At 33.2% G+C, this 15,495-nt stretch overlaps 1 protein-coding gene across 1 annotated transcript in view; it reads right to left on the bottom strand.

The window, feature by feature from the left end:
- The window catches only part of LOC108374118 (UNC-79 domain-containing protein), a gene marked incomplete at its 5' end in the record, with an annotated part of 30,051 nt that extends 14,561 nt beyond the window's left edge, over positions 1 to 15,490 (bottom strand). The window contains 7 exon segments of the mRNA XM_017630091.1: positions 4,061 to 4,138; positions 4,212 to 4,945; positions 5,099 to 5,247; positions 8,426 to 8,643; positions 10,286 to 10,394; positions 14,148 to 14,210; positions 15,458 to 15,490. Of these exon segments, the coding sequence (XP_017485580.1) occupies positions 4,061 to 4,138; positions 4,212 to 4,945; positions 5,099 to 5,247; positions 8,426 to 8,643; positions 10,286 to 10,394; positions 14,148 to 14,210; positions 15,458 to 15,490 (1,384 nt within the window).
- Between the last annotated feature and the right edge of the window lie 5 nt (positions 15,491 to 15,495).

Raw genomic sequence — 15,495 nt, forward strand, 5'->3', positions numbered from 1 at the left:
GGGGTGTTTTAATATGGCGCATATGGTTAATATGGTGTATAATATGGCGCCTATATATTAAAACACCCCCGTGGGTCCGCCACTGACTTACACGTAGTTTAACCCCCAAAACCACTACCCCCTCCACAAAAAAAAATTTTCTATGTGTCGAAGCAAAATATCGATATTATCCATGTATCGCTATTTCCCGACATCCGTAGGAACGAGGGGGTTGTAGAGTTTTTCTGTTTACCATTTAGTAATAACTTTTCTAATATTTAAATGAAATTAAAAAATATACATAATTTTCTTTTTAAAACAATAAAAACTGAAAATGAAAAGAATTTTAAATTAAATAAAAGAATGAATAAATAAAGTTATAAAACAAGAAGTAGTAGAAGTTAAAAAAATTAAATAAAAAAAGGAGAAAACTAAAAGAAGTGCCTTAAAATTAAAGTAAAATAAAAAAAATCTTTTTAAAACTAAAAACAATAAAAATGAAAAAAAAATTAAATAAAGAAAGGGGAAAAAATTAATAACATAAGTTTTGAAAATAACATGATTCTAAACCTTATGCTTCTTTTTACAACAATAGTATCTGGAAATTAAATTAAAAAAGGAAAAAATAGAATGAATTAAAAAAGATAAATTAATGATAAAAAAGAAAAAAATTATACAAGCTCCTTAATTTTTTTTTTTTAAATCATATAAACTAAATATTTAACGATAATTATATTAAAAAATATTAAATTAAAATAGATGAAAAAATCATGTTCTTAAAAATAAAATTGAATTTAAAAAATATATTTCTTTTTAAAACAAAATTCAAAATGAATATAAAATTAAATTAAAGAAAGAAAAAAAATTTATCAAAAACAGAATCTAAAAATTAAAAAAAAATAAGTTTTTAAATATTAAACGAAATTAAAAAAGTAATATTTTTCTTTTTAAAACAAAATTAAAAAACTGAAAAAAAAAATGAATAAAAAAAATATTCCTTCATCCGAGGACTTAAACCTTGCATCTTTTGGATGGCACACACCTGTGCTTTGCTCACTCGGCCATTGGGACTGTGCGAGCAGCGTGCGCAAAATGCTATACAAGTGCCTTCTATAGAAGACATTGTTAAATCTGTTTTTCGAGCAGGACTTTCCACACCTTTGGTGGGATTTATACGAATTCGACAGGGAACTCCAGTTCATTGTGCGCATTAATACCGAAGGCTATTGCGGTTCTCTTTACGAATAAGATAATACTTTCTCTATTATCTGTCCGACCTATGTATGTATGTTTGACGAAGGTCTGCGATTTACAATGCTTCATACAACTTTCCAGTATGCTCTATTTCGAGTAACATGCAATTAGAGAGAAGTAACACAGAAATGTGCACACAGACATAAAAATGCTATTCTCAAAGAGGGAATGGAAGAGATAAGGACAGAGAGAAAGAAGGAGAGAGAAGGAGAAGGACAAAAGCAAACAGCGATTAAGGAAGCATGTCATGTTAGTACATATAAGTATGTATATTTGTAGAATGGGCCATCCGGTGTTTTCTTTTTTAAATGCTGTAATACTTCCGTCCAGTTCCTTGTAACGATTTTTTTAGAGAAAAATCGGCTGTCTATTTAAGTAGTTCAGTGATGGTAGATTTGATATGAATGCGCACAGAGTAAAATCTCTCTCTGAGCATGACTGATTTAACTTTATGGATAATTTTCACGTAGACCAGTGATGCTCAGAGAAAGCTTTTACTCTGTGCGCGTCCGTATAAAGCTGAGAGCTTTGAAGAGTTCCGCCCGCATTCCGGCCTTCTTTACTCAACATTACTTTTTTAAAAGTTCTCTCAACAAACTTTAAATCAGTGATCATCAGAGAGAGCGAGAGAAAGATAGAGCTTTCACTCTGTGGTTTCTCCGGCGGGATCGGACTTGGTCGTGGCTGGTTTAAATCGGCGATGTGCACCGCCTTGCCACTCACAAATCTCGTTTAGGCTTTCTAAGCATTTTGTGATGCATGCAGAGTAAAAGCTTTCGCTGCCCATCGCTGGTTTAAATGCCTGAAAGTATCTTTAATGCAAGCACGACTAGTTCACATCCCGTGGAAAAGCTTTTCAGTCTTGGTAAATATTTTATACAGTCGCAAAAGAGTATGGTCGGCGCTGATTTACATGTACCTTTGCGGCTGGCACAAAATAAAAGCTCTCTCTGTTTTCAAGCGGTAATCGGCAGTGCCTAAGCTTTCTACACATCTAGACGTTTGAAGAGTAAAAGCTCTCTCTAGCTGTTGCTACTTTAAAAAAATGACTTAAAAGTAACCCGATGGCCAATTCTATATTTCTATAAGCTTATGTATATTGCTTGTATCGTTCAAAAGACCTAATTTAAATCTGTTATGAGCTTTCCATAGATTCTATATGGACGCGCAAATAGTAAAAGCTGTCTCTGATCGACACTGTTTTAAATATATACGTACATGCATGTGTACATATTTATGCAAGTTTTTAATACTAAATACCTTACCAATCTACACAAATATACGTATTTGCTAATATAACCCACGGGTACGGGTAAGAAAGTCTTTAGTTTCACTACTACGCATGACTTTGACTTTGTTTGGGTACTTAACGCTTGATCCTGAACAGATAATAATTGTAGAGAGAACTGTACTGCCAGACGTTTTATCCTAACGACTTAACAAAAATATACTATTCTTAATCTAGATCTTATTAAAAAGATTTTCGCTCTCTTCTGAAATCGCAAGCGACTTTTCGAGCAACCAAATGGATCGATAGATTTATTCTATAGTTCAATCAGTAGCCTGGGTGGAAAGCTTTTTAAAGCCCGCACAGAGCAAAAGCTTCTTCTGATCGTTACTGCCGTACCCGATTGTAATTTCAACTTATTCTCGTAGAGTATAACTTTCGGATCTATGGCGGTGAAGGGTGGCCTTACCCTCGGGCAGTCTTTCAAGCTTTCGAGAGCCGTGCGCCGGATAAATGCTATTTCCGTCCAATACTGTACTAAACACTTTACACATTTAGGAGCAGAGCTATCTAGTTTTATGAACGACATATACATATAGTATTTGTATTAGGAATCAAACTGCGAAACCAATAAAAAACATTTCCATTCAAAATGAAGACGAACAAAAACAATGCCAATTACTGAAGGAAACACAATCATATTATTGACACACAGTTGCTTTGGAGCGGTTTTTTTTCTGGGAGAGGGGGAGAGGAAGGGAGTTGTGGGCATGCACTACAACCTACCTTGGTGTGCCGATGTAGGCGCATTAGTGGCGGTGCCGCCGCCACCACCGAAGCCACTACCACCAACACCACTTCCACCACCACCAATACCACTGGCACCTGTAGCGCCGCCACCAGTGTCACACGTGCAATGGAGCAGCGGATTGACTGAAGCCGTGAGACTGGGACTAGGCACCGCTGTAACAGATGGCGGCGGCAAGAGATTAGGTGCGGAGGGATGTTTCTGGAAGTGTGAATGAAAGGAGGCGTGATGCGGCTGGTGTGGTGGTAGTGACGATTTTTGTGTTGACAACATTTGCGCACTCGATTGCGGCGGCTCAGCTTCACGCAACGTCGGCATTGGACTGTGTGCTGTAAACGTTTGACTAGGTGTAGGCGCTACGCAATGCACTAAATACTGATGACTCTGACTATGAGATGCGGAGGAGGCTAACGTTGAGATTGTAGCTACTGATTGTGGTTGGGATGTTGATAGCGGATGTGCACTACTACTGGTGAAATGCGCAAAATGCGCGGCAAAAGTGTTGGTGGATATGGATGGTGAATGGGAGGAGAAGAAGAAGTGGCTATGAGGAGCGGATGTGGTGGTAGTGGCGGTGATTATAGTAGTGGATTGAGTGGGATTGTGGACAGGGCAATGGTGCGTGTTGGCAGAGACAAAAGAATGTTGTTTGGACGAAGCGGTTGGTTGTGAGGAGTGTGGATGGGCATATGAATGGGAAAGGGCGTGACCGGCGCGAGTATGGTGTTGTGTGGTTGCATAACTATGACTAGTAACATTGGCATGGTTGCCGCTAGAGCCTAAAAACTGACCCAAACCGAAACGTGATGTCTTCCGCTTGAGTATAGGCGCTGATATTTGTCGACTGTAGATTTTCTCCTTTTCTGGAACTGCGAAAATTAGAATAAAAAATGTATACATTCTTTACATTACAAGGGAGGCGGGTGTTCGTCAAAGCCTCACCAAATTTGGAATCCTGTCGTGGTATCATGCTCGCAGGTGCAGACATTGTACGCTTGTACGGCCACTTGGTACCAAATGAAGCACTAAGCGTTTTGGCCATGCTGCCGCTGGTATCCGATTGACTTAGCGCCTCACGCGCTTTCAATATCTTGGACGATAGTGCCTCACTGCCATTCTCGGAATTACGTAAATCGCGTAGATATGAAATATCGCCGCATTTCTCCAAATTAATTTGCGCCTCTACAAATAGCGTGTCGAAACGATTCAAAAAGAATTCCCAATTGAGAATTCTGCGATCGGATAGCGAATTATGTAGCTGATAGACAGATTGTAAAACTACCGGACGATCCACGATGAACAAATCGAATTGCGATTCCAAGCAGAAGAGCAGTGACCGAATTGCCATGTCATGTATGGTTCCAATATAGAGCGTCGCCCGCTGCGCTACATACACGTTGATGTCGTCCATGCTGGCGATCAGATGACAGAATGCCGTAGCGAGCGCTGTCTGCAGTCCGACTTCGGTGCGCAATGGGGTCGAGTCCATGAAACGTGTAATTACGGTAACTCGCTCCACTGCTGTGAATCGTACACGCCAGTCGGTGTCGTGAAAGGCCTCCTGCACGACACGCCAAAATACATCCGAGCCCAGTGGTAGGGTTATGCAATGGAGTAGTAGTGGTACGCCAGCCTGACAAATGTGCGAATGCTCGGCGTTGCAAAGTTCCCAGAGGCTGGAAAGTTTAGAAGAATACGCACGGTACGAGTGAGCGAAGAGAAAGAGAAGTGGGGAAGTAAAGAAGTAAAAAAACGGTAAAACGTTAATGGTACTTCTAACTTTTAAAGCTTATATGGTGACTTATAAAAAGCGTTCTTTATGTACTCACTTTTTAATTAATAAATTTTCTTGGCACCATATGAAAAAGCCACGATGCTCGCGTGCTGCTTTAGCCAAAGCATCGCCATGTAGTGTCATTACATTGAGACATTGTAGTATATAATAGAGAATTTCCGGTTTCTTTATAGTAGGAATTTCCTGGGTATAAAGATATATAAGTATATTTAGAAACAAAACTAGTTACATAATATCCCAGAGATATAAATGTGTAATAAATAGGGTAGACAAAAATATGCACAAAAACCTTGATTATATGATCATTAAAATGACTCTAAAATATTAAAAATATCCTTGATAAATGTATGCCCCAAATATGTATATAACGAAAATTTTTTCTATTATCGCATAAAAAGTTTTTGTACATGCATATGTATATTAGACTGCATCACCAAAAAAAGTTGCGATTTTTCCGCCGGGATTACAAAATTTATTATATTCTAAGACGTCCGCCAAGAAATATTTCGGAAAAATATTAAGATTTAAGCGAGCTGGACCGATTTGAAAATACCTCCAAAAATGAAGTTTTTAATGAATAAAAATAGTTTCTTAAAGGACTTTTTGAAAAAAGTCCCTTCAGATGACAAATTAGATTAAGCTTAAAAAATCTGCATACAAATATTAAAAAATCTTTTCAACGGAATCGTAAGAATGAGATTTTTGATGCTGTTTTTTTTACTTTTTCAAAGATTGGTTTACGAAAAACTTGATTAACTGGGCAAAAAATGTTCTGATTTTAACTTATGGGATCTCAGTAGAAAGGTATTTTCACACTGTTTTTATTTCTGGCCAAAAAACGTCATTCGTGTCCCATCTTTTTTCTTCGAGTACCAACACAACTTAATTCAACTTTGAATGACGTTCGTTCATCCTATCTTTCTCTTCCATCCTTTGAATGAGTTTATTAGCAAAGAAATAAAAAGGGTGAGAAAATACTTTCCCAATGATACCTCTCAATGGTAAATCGGAAGAGTTTAGGTTCAGTTATTCAAGTTTTTCTTATACCAATCTTTGAAAAAAGTTAAAAACAGCATCAAAAATCTCATCATTACGATTCCGTGCAAATTTTTTTTAAATTTTTTTTTAAATATTTTTATGTAAATATTTTAAGCTTAAACCGTTTTGCCATTTGAGGGGATTTTTTCAAAAAAAATCTTTAAGAAACTATTTTTATTCAAAAAACACTCCATTTTTGGAGGTATTTTCAAATCGGCCCAGCTCATTTAGATCTTAATATTTTTCGGAAATATTTTGGTTGACGTCTTAAAATATAATAGATTTTATAATTCCAGCGGAAAATTAGTACCGATTTTTTTTGTATGGGGAGTGATGCAGTCTAATGTATATGTATGTATGGAAGTTGAACGCTCTACGTCACAAGTCTTTGTTGGACAGAATTTAAAAGATGACAATTCTCCAGGTGAAAATAGTGCAACATTTTATTGAAGTGTTGCTGCACACAAAATATTTTTGTTGCTAATATTGAGCAGTTATAATCAGCGCTGCAAACCGGTTTTGAACCGAACCGGTTTTTGAACCAAACCGTCACTTTTCTCGGGCTTCGAACCGAACCGTTTTTATTTTGAAATGCCAAAACCGAACCGAAAACCATCCCAAAAAAATGGTTCGGTTCGGTTCAAAATGAAAATCCACTACAGCGTTTTTCAAGTTTTGTAATACTCAAATTTTTCCATAAATGCAACCGGTATAGTTAAACTGGAATTTTTTTTTTGTGTGATGGCAACTCCGCGAGTTGTAATTTCGTCAATATAAAGAAAGCCTGATTTTTTGCTTATATGAAAAAAATGCTTAACAACGCCAGCAAAAACAAAATTTCAAAAACTCAATTTTTTTTAGTTCTGATTAAAATGTGTGGAGCTTTGATGTAACGTTGTTGAAGTTTGCAGTTTTTCAAATTTTCATACAAAGTTTGAAATTTGGATTTATATACTTGTTATTATATAACGAGCTATACTTTTATAAAAAATTTGTGAACATTAAAATTTTTTTTAAAAATCAACTTAAAACTTAAAAATTTTTCCTATAAATTCTTACTAAAATGTTTGCAATTTAGATGAAACTTTGCAGAATATTTGTAATTTTTGCACAAAGATTAAAACTTGGACTTATATGGTTAAAAAAATAAACATAAATAAACAAAAGAAAAATAACAAAACTTGACAAAATGTCGTGACCCTATTTATGTTTCCACCACTATACTAGGGATGGGTAGCGGGGGGTTGAAGTTCGATTTTTTGCTACACATAGTTATGCCAAATTTAGTTTAGCTTTTTTGAAAATAAACGCGAAATTCGATTTTTTCTAGAAAAAATCGATTTTGACAGCATTTTAGCACCCCAAAGTTCGATTTCGAAAATGCGCCATTTTGGAACTAAAATTCGATTCAAATTCGAGTCCCGAAGCTTCGAATATCGAATTTACCCATCCCTACACTATACATGTGGATATTTGAATTTGATCTCAGTAACAAAGCCTTTAATATTCATATTATGGATTTGTCATATTTTTGTAACATTTGTATCCTTTAGCATAAAGAAAGTGAACGATTTGAACCGAACCGAACCGAACCGTGGTTCAGAGATACTCGTGAACCGGTTCGTGAACCGGTACAAGCTTTTTCTAAGTGGTTCGAACCACTGAACCGAACCGCACCGATTTTTGGAGTGGTTTGCAGCCCTGGTTATAATAGATGCAGGATAAAACTCGCTGCTCTGTTCGCAGCACACCTGGAAACTGTTAAACAGATTTCGCTAAAAACGAACAATTTTCATAAAAATTATGCAACCACCAAAACTGGTTTAGCGCGAAACTTTACTATTGGGAAAACAGCAGTGGAAATCTTTTTACGAGTGTATTAAAATTATTTACTAGAAAATAACGGGACTTTCCGTTTTCGGTTAGCTTTTTCTTTTTGTCAATTAAACAAACCTCGTCAGCAACCACGGCTATCACCGTGTGAAAATTAATTAACTTATTACCAAAATAATCATATTTATGCAATTTTATGCTTTTTCGCCAAAATATGTATTTTGTATCTTCTCTAGTAATAAATAAATATACATCCTTGGAAGCAAAAAGTAGGATTTGACATAAAACTAAAGTCGCCATCGTCTTCTCAATAAATATAAACATAATTATTGATACTTTGGTCGTTAGGTTTAACTTAAATTGTATCGAAAGTGGTTCTGTTAATATTATCGATTTTATCTAAAGACTATCGTTATCATTATTTATCCAACATAGATATTTAATAATCTTTCTTTTCGTCATCGAATTTTTCTTTAACACTAACACTTACCGTCAAAAGTTGATGTATGTACTGTAGAGGTTGTGGCAATTGATCTAAGGTAAATTTAAATTTACCAACCGATGTATGCCAAAAATCTTCGCCATCTTCTTCATCGTCCTCATCATCCGATACGCTGCCATTTTCACCAACTCCACCGCCAGTACTGCCATTTGCACCGCCATTCTCTCCAATAACCGATGCCTTGGTTACACTTACATTGGCGCTACCTACCAGCAGGTAAAGTAAAAAGTATCAAAAAAAAATATATTAAATCAGATGGAATGGAAAGTAAACCAAGAGCTATTTTCCTTACTCGACTCATTCGTTCTGACACTTTACTTTAGTTTCTAACTGCTTTACGGGAATCGACCAATAGTTGAAATCGACTATCTTTGATTTGCATGAATTTTGGTCAGAACTTTTCTTTTATCATAAAACTAAGTTCTGCCAATGGAAAAAATAATACTTTTTTTCGAAATCAACATTTTTGTAACAAAATCAAATATATCGAGAACGAGTATAGATAGCAAATGATGCAGAATTCCAGCAAAACAGTAACTTTGGATAAAAATTTACCTCGACCTTTAAAATTTTCTTTAGTAGTATAAGGTTTAATTTTTTTTTATTTTTTAACTTGAAATTGTGTCCAGTGAATTTCTTAATCAAGTTTTAAATACAAATAAATATAGTTGTACATAGTTTTTCTATTATATTATATTTAAACATTTTTTAAGTGGTGTTTTTAGGTAAAAAAAAAATTAAAAATTTCAAAAGTAAAATTTCGGATTTTGTGTATTTTTTAACACACACATATTTAGATACTATTTCGGTTTTCATGAATATGGAAATAGGGTCCTTGACGCATTAACAGCAAATATGTGCGTTTGAAACTTTTTCAAGAATTCATTCTATACTCTTTTCAGGGCAAAAATAGATCCCTAATAAATAAATCCCTATATTTTTTATGGTGCTTTTAAAAGTTTAGAGAATTTCGTTTTACCCAACAAAAGCTTTAAAATACCGTCACACTTATTTCGCCATCAGTTCTTTGATTTTGATAAAAAAAACGTAATTTTCCACATTGTGCGCCAGCAAACCAATTGTCGGGTAGCCGAAGCCGGAGCGTATCAAACGTCACTACCTCTTCGTATCCTTAGAACGCACGATGGATCCGTCAGTAAGCATCATACTTAGTAGCTCTTAGCTTTTAGAAACCGACTAGCCGACTACTTCACAACTGGTAGAAGTTACATCGTAGGCCTACTAGAGATGGGGTTTTTAAATCGGTTAAAGCGAAAGCCGATTAATCTAGCCTTTCCGATTCGATTTTTGTCGACTTTTTAATTTAGAATGATACGTGAATCGATCCGAAAAAATTCAAGAATCCACATTAGATTTTTCCTCAATTGACGCATATTGATCTACCTATGTAGACCAAAGAATTCAATGACCTACCTCCCTTTTCCCTCCAACAAAAGGGATCCTCAGGGAAGCTTTTTAATAACAACTGCATACAAAATTTTGGCTAATAATACATAAAAACTCGAAAAATTGGAAATCCCATCGCGTGCAATTTTTTGACAATTTCTTACTGCATCGACTATTTTTAGTTCGATTTGAATCGATCAAAAAATCAATTTTGGTACTTCGAGATGTCATCTTTAAGGCTTACTATAGTTGGACAATTTCGATTGGACTTCGATTTGTTTCGATAAAGATACAAGTACTTCTGCTAGTTAATACCATTATGTACTGAGAATATTCTACGTCACAACCATTGGTTTTCCCTGCAGGATCATTTTTTAGCATCTCCTCTGTGTTTGCGTTATGAAATTTGGTTGTGTGCCTGTGTACAGCGTTAGAACTCACCTACATCTGCATCGGAGAGCGTTATAGAACGTGCTATAGCTCTATCCGCAGGCAAAATGGAAGCTAAATCCAATTGCTCGGAAACCGTCTCCACTGTGGCGGTCATAATCTAAATTTGTTTTTCAAAAGAAATAAATTGTATAATTAAAATTGTAAATGTTTTCTCTATAAAAAAAAAATGGCGATGTTTGAAGGAATAAAATTATTTACAGTTATTTTACATTTACACATTACAATATACAATACATACATATATATGTAAGTATTAACAGAAGAAAGTAAATAAAAACGAACACATTTTTTCTCACTAGTGTTGTTGAAGCGTTCTCAGTGTTTTCTATAGTTGATTTGTAAGAGTAGAGATACCGGGTGTATTTTCTATATATTATATACATCGAGTGAATCTGATGTTTAGGGACTAATGTATTTGTTTGGCAATTAAGTAAAATATGCATTTAGAGGACATTTTAAATGACATATGTAGTTAGTAACGGAAATTCTTAATAAAATCAATAATATTTATATTTACATACATACCTAAACATAAAAATTATAAAAATTAAAATTAAAAAAAAAGTACTTGTGCATCAGATTGAATTGAATGCGCAAGCTATACTTGCTGCTGGTGCTGTACAGTGAATATTTTTGCATTTTGTCATGCTACATTTACATGAAAAAATAAATAAATTAATCTGAAAAAATGAAATTGTAGAAATAAAAATGAATAATAACAAGTGATAACAGTTATTAGGATATTTAAAATATTTTAGATTTTACAAAAACCTTTTTATTTACATATTTTACAATTAATTAAATTTTTATTTTTAATAATTCACACACATACAAAGTACTTTGAGACAGTGCTAAATATTTGTTTTAGAAATGAAAAAAATGGTTTAAAAATAAAGGAAACGAATTGTAATTGCAAATAGTTACATTTTAGAGGTGAAAACTAAGTTGAAAGAACAGAATTAAAAATATATAACCAAAATATCTAGATTGATTTATTTTTGAAAAATATAAATCAAGAAAATGTTTTTTCGAAGGCGACTAGAATTCTAATCCGATGGTTATTTTTAGCTAAATTTGTTGTACATATCGCAAACGTTTGCCAAAAGTGTATTAACTAGAGATTTTTGCAAAACAAACTACTACAATATTTTGCTTCAGTTATTCACTAATTTAACTAGAATACGTTTGGTGAACATCTGTGATATATGTATGTATGTATGTATGCTCTTTGTTGACTACTCTAGAAGCTGTAGTTATTTATTCACTATGTAGTTCTGTTATCTAAGTGCAAATTACGCATTTTCATTTGACCATTTACAATTTTATCTAGCAATAAATTTTCTTCGTTGAGAGATTGATATTTTTGTAAAGGAACAGCCTTTAACACAAATCAAGAGAATTTGCAAAAAAACTTTTATTTTTAAAATTTTTTCCCTACTAGAGTTTGCATTTTTTTCATTCACAATGCAAACATATAATGAAAATATCTTGTGAAAATTTACTGATCTAAAATAACAGTATATTTAAAGAGCCGTAATCTACGACACAAAATTGAGTGTACGTGTTTCGGAGTTTTCCTTTGTGTCATCTCAAAACTTGAAATTTTCCTTACTGCGTTTTTTTTTTTTAAACAAGCCTTATTTTTATTTTTTATAATAACCAGCTTAGTTAAAGTATTATTTGCGATCGACTGACCCTCCATATCTACAATATTAACTATTGGTTAAGATGAGAAGACGTGAGATAAAGATAGGAGAGGTGAGGTGAGATGAGGTGATGTAAGCTAAGGTGAGTTGAGGTGAGATAAGGTCAGGTGAATTGCGATGAGGTTAAGTGAGTTGGGGTTAGTTGAGTAGAGGCGGGGTGAGATGGAGTCAGGTGATTGGCGTGGTATAAAACATCTTAATCGTCAGTTTTTTCTTTACATTTGACTTTTTATTTTCATCTCTACATATCTCTATACTTTTCTTTATCTTTAACAATATCTGTGCTTGCTTGCGTATTCATGTATACCGCTTTCTTCTTATATTATGCTTTGTCTTTCTCTTCGTCTTTTTATTTGACTTTGACTTCGGCTTGTCGTTGCCTTTGTCCTTGTGTTTGTTTTAAGCCTAATAAAAAAACAAGTTCCGTACGTCATGCGGACTGCGCTTATTGCGTCGGTTGGACAGGAAAAGAAGGTAAGACCGTTGGGATTAATTAATTTCTTTCTCTTTCTCTTTCTCTTTCTCTTTCTCTTTCTCTTTCTCTTTCTCTTTCTCTTTCTCTTTCTCTTTCTCTTTCTCTTTCTCTTTCTCTTTCTCTTTCTCTTTCTCTTTCTCTTTCTCTTTCTCTTTCTCTTTCTCTTTATTTTTCTCTTTCTATGCTGTCAAACATAAACTTCCCGGATATAGTAATATGCTGTCATAATACATTCAAAGAGGAAGTGTCGTGAAATATTCGGCTGGTATTATAATACCTTTGAACTGCGCTTTGAACAACACTTTCTCCAAAATTTGTTTGCTGCAGAGCTACTGAGAGTTTTTCGGTATAAAATTATATTAAATATGCATTATACATTTCTCTAGCCTCTATCAATAGTCTTCTTTATTTCCCTTACTCTATCATTTTCAATTTAAAATTATTGGTGCAATTGGTAAGAAAAGGCAACTGAAAACCAAATTCTTTGCCCAGTAGTAAAAATATTTATACACAATTTTTTTAATATTTTTTTTTTGGAGGCGGGGCATTTTTGAATCGATTTCTTAAATAGGGCGTTCTTCAACCAAATTCTGAGATAGAGTGTTTTTCAATAAAATTCTGAAATAGGGCATTCTTGAGCAGTCGATATGTATTTACTTCAGATTTATTTATTTTTCATACGCCTGTCCTACATATCTTCGTAGTAAAAAAAGGCAATTCAACACTGAGTGGAAGATCGACCTATCTCGGTTCGAAAACGTCCTATATCAGAAAACTTTTCACGAACGCTGAACTTTGAAGAACGCTCTATTGAACCGAAAGTAGTACTCCACTCTACTTACTAAGCTAAATTTATATTTGGCTATTACTTAAGATTGTCTTTTCAAATGGAATCATTTAGTTTACACATACATATGTATTAGTAAGGAATAATCAATCAACTACATTAAAATGTAGATGTTCGATCCTGGCGATGCCCATTGTGCAAAAATTCGAATGCGTTTAGAATGATACGCAAACATTAATATGTCGTTAAGTTTAAAATATGTATTATTCCTTGAGTTAAATTTCTACACTCTAAAACATAAGAAAATCACACACCTGAATCTAGGAATCTAAACTTATATACAAAATAAATAATAAACTAAATCTTAACTAAAAAAAAAAAACACTTGTAGAGGCAACCAAACAGCCTTAGGGGACTTTTAGCGGTAGAAGTAAGTAGACTAGTTTGTAGAAAACTATGTGAGCGTTGTGGAAAAAAATCGTTCCTTATTATTTGTACAAAATATGTATGTATATCTATATTTTATTTAATCTATCCATTCCAGTAGTTCGCGTGTATAGCTATGTACATACATACGTAGAAGTATATATACATTAAACATAGAATAAAACAGCCTTATTGATATTTGAATTCAGATAGGCACGTTCCTTAATCACTTTACAACAACGATAAGAAAATTGAAAAAAAAAAAATTAAACTCAACATTTTTTTTGTAGTGAAAAAACGTAGCGAAAATGAGAAAAACATACTTATATAATGAAACATATTTATAAACAATGAAGTAATTATAATGTTCGGTAATGATTATTGCATAAACAAACATATACTTGAACTAACGCATCGATTGTGTTTGTGTATCGAATTTTCGTTTGCACAAAGTACCTCGTCTGTGGCGTGAACTTTTCTCAATTCAATACTATCAACTGAATGCCCATTATCGTTATTCTATAAAAAAAGTATATGAAATGAATGTTTAAAATATATGTATGTATTTTTTTTTTTTAATTTTTGCTTTCATTATAACTGAGTTTTGGCGAAATTTTAAAAACAAAAAAGTAGTTATAAAAAAAAATTATATTTATGTCTACTTATGGTTTCGTAGCTTAAACAAACTAGTGGTGAATATAAAACTAAATATATAAAATTTAAAACTTTAAATTTTGTTTCAATATCGCCTTAAAATGGCTTTACAGCAGTTTAACGCTGCTGCAATACAATCTGAGTTGAACACACAAACAGCAACCGCAATATTCAAAGTTAACGAGTACATACTGTAGTTATTCATTGTTAGGTTTGCAATGTATGTATGTGAGTGGTATTGGGTTTATTGATATTCCATAGATATTAACTTTAATGCTTTGAACACTTCAAATTAACATTAACGCATCCTTCAAGTGTAAAAAAATCAGTATTCAAAAATATTATACACACTTATGCCGAATTTCCACTGTTCACTAAAATGTGTTTCATTTAAAAAATGTTAAATAACTTAGGGCCGTTTTCTCAAGTAGCTTTTAAAAGTTGAGTTTTCTTAAAAAAGGAAACGGAAAAAAGCAATTTTTTTACCCTTAAATTTCCTCAACAATGTTCCATTTTTTTCAACAAAAAAAATTTTATTCTGTTTGGGTAATTTGTTCTGCTTTTAGTAAAAATATTTTTTTCTAAGAAATACATTTATCCAAACAATTTTTTTTTTTTCATAGATGAGATAGTTGCTTTCAGAAAACAATTTTTTCCAAAACTTTTTTTCAAATAATAATTTTTATCTAAAAAAAATTTTTTTCTTGAACTGTATTTTCTTTCTAAAAATGTTTTATTTTCAGTAATTGATTTTTTGAAATATTTTTTTAAATTTGTCGTAAATATTTCTACTTTTGATAGATATAAATACATTACTTTTTATTTTTATTTTATTTTCCCTTGGTCTTCAAGGGTTAAAGACATTCGTAAAACTTTTGTTTTTAAAAGGCTTTTAAATTTTAAAAGCTCTTTGAACGAATTACCCTTAATGATTATGCTCTTTAGTACCCCACTTTCACATACGAAATATTCGTCATTTATTGCACTGTGGAAACCCGGCCTTATATGAATAAACATTTTTTCAAATAATTAAAAAAAAAACGTCATATATGTCTTATGCCTATATAATTGCTGGATATTAATTTTATTTTCTCTTTATCCTGTATACATACGGAACAAACGTGCGGCATATGTACGAGCACTCCGCCCA

This window comes from Rhagoletis zephyria, unplaced genomic scaffold (assembly GCF_001687245.7).
Source record: "Rhagoletis zephyria isolate East Lansing unplaced genomic scaffold, Rhagoletis_zephyria_1.1 Rzeph_scaffold_07367, whole genome shotgun sequence".
Lineage (NCBI taxonomy): Eukaryota > Metazoa > Arthropoda > Insecta > Diptera > Tephritidae > Rhagoletis > Rhagoletis zephyria.